The 2,041-nt window shown below is 44.4% G+C and overlaps 1 protein-coding gene across 1 annotated transcript; it reads right to left on the reverse strand.

Annotated features, from left to right (window-relative positions):
• Positions 1-202: 202 nt before the first annotated feature.
• LOC114035256 (olfactory receptor 10H1-like) lies at positions 203-1,150 on the reverse strand. The gene has a single exon (XM_027851329.1). The coding sequence runs from the start codon at positions 1,145-1,147 to the stop codon at positions 203-205; it is 945 nt and encodes a 314-aa protein (XP_027707130.1). The 5' UTR covers positions 1,148-1,150.
• Between the last annotated feature and the right edge of the window lie 891 nt (positions 1,151-2,041).

Genomic DNA, 2,041 nt, shown 5'->3' on the forward strand with positions numbered 1-2,041 from the left:
TGGCATTTCTAGTGTTCTTATTGGGTGGGTTGGCCAATGGATTGGCAGTAACAAACATACCCTAAGTCAGGATATCAGTAAAGACAGAAGAGCAGCAACCCTTCCAGAAGGTGAAAATTTCACTCTATATCTATCAACTACTTTTTGTTTCATCAAAGTAATAAATGCAGTAAGTTGTCTTTTGGGGATTTCTTCCAGAGTCCTACAGTTTTTGTGGGAATAAATTGCTGAGAAAGACTTTATTTAGGGCATTCTTCAGTTCCTTGTTCCTCAGACTAAAGATGATAGGGCTCAAGAAGGGAGTAAGGATAGTATAGGTGATGCCCATCAAAGTATCTCCTTCAAGTGATTCTGGGGCCTTGGGCTTTAAGTAGATAACAGAGGCAAAGCCATAGTGCACAGCAACCACAGTGAGGTGGGAGGCACAGGTAGAAAAGGCTTTGTGTCGGCCCTCAGCTGAAGGGATCCTCAAGATGGCGGCCACAATGAAGGCATAGGAAATGAGGATGAGGAGGAAGCAGCCCAATAGGGCTGTGATACAGACCATTCCCACTCCCATGGCCACAGCCCAAATGTCCCCACAGGCAAGCTTCACCAAAGGGGGTACATGACAGGCAAAGTGGTGGATTTCATTAGGCCCACAAAAGTGCAAGTGGAAAATGGCAAGTGTAACCACTAGCCCCATTACCATGCCACCAAGCCATGAGGAGGCCACCAACCAGGCACAGCCCTGTGAGTTCATGAGCACATTATAGCGCAAAGGGTGGCAGATGGCCACATAGCGGTCATAGCCCATGACCGTGAGCAAGAAAGAGTGGGTGAAGCCAAATGTGAAGGAGAAAAACATCTGGTTGGCACAGCCAAGGAAGGAGATGGCATGTTGAGTAGAGAGCAGGTCTGTGAGTAGTCGTGGGATAATGGCAAAAGTATAGAAGATTTCTGAGATAGAGAGTGCACATAGGAAAAAGTACATGGGTGTGTGGAGGCTCCTCTCACTCCGGATGGTCAACATGATGAGAAGGTTACCCAGCAGTGTGAACAAATACATCAGCAGAAAGAGCACAAAGAACATCAGCTGAAGCCGAGGGAATGTGGAGAAGCCAACAAGGATGAACTCGGACACTGCAGTGTGGTTTGGCCCCAGCATGGAGGCTATGCCAGAGATGGACATGAAAAAAGCAGAATTATCATAGAATCATGGACTCTGAGAATTCCAAGGACCTCAGATGGCATCTAGTCTGGCTACTACCCAGAGCATGGATCCCCTCTACCATATCCCCAGGAAGTGGTCATTCAGTCTCCAGTTGAAGACTTGAATGGGCAGGATCCTACTTCCATCTGAAGCAGTCCATTCCACCTTTGGACAGTGCTACTTATCAGGAAATATTTCATTTTATCCAGGCAAAATCTGTTTCTGTGTAGCATTCCCTCATCACTGAGCCCAGATTTTCTTCCTAGGGCCAAGCAAAGCAAATCTAATCCCCTCTGCAAATAAATACTCTAAATCACTTTGCAAATCTTAAAGAAGTATATGAGCATCAGAGATGATGATGATAATGATGATGATGATAGTGGTGATGGTGGTGGTGATGATGATGATGGTGGTGGTGGTGGTGCTCTGGGCATTTTCTCTGGATGTTCTCTTTACTTGGAATGCTTTCTGCCCTCTGCTCCACTTACTGACTTCCTTGGCCTGCTTTAAGTACCATCTAAAATTCCATCTTTTAATAGAAGCTTTCTTCAATCCCTCTTAATTCTAATGCCTTCTCTCTGTTACTTCCTTTTTATCCTGCATATAACTTGCTTTGTATATAATTGTTTCCATGTTGTCTCCTCTATTAGATTGCAACCTCCTTGGGGAGAGGGACTATCTTTTGCCTCTTTTTATATACCCAGTGCTTGCCACAATGCCTGGTATCTAAAAGGTACTTCATAAATGTTTATTGATTGATTGGTGACAGTATTACCAAAATTTGGATGCAATTTCCATGTTTCCCCTATGTCTTCTCTTCTCTGAGTTTAACATCCCTGTTTCCTTAAT

Source organism: Vombatus ursinus, unplaced genomic scaffold (assembly GCF_900497805.2).
Source record: "Vombatus ursinus unplaced genomic scaffold, bare-nosed wombat genome assembly UNPS02009173.1, whole genome shotgun sequence".
In the NCBI taxonomy this organism is placed as follows: domain Eukaryota; kingdom Metazoa; phylum Chordata; class Mammalia; order Diprotodontia; family Vombatidae; genus Vombatus; species Vombatus ursinus.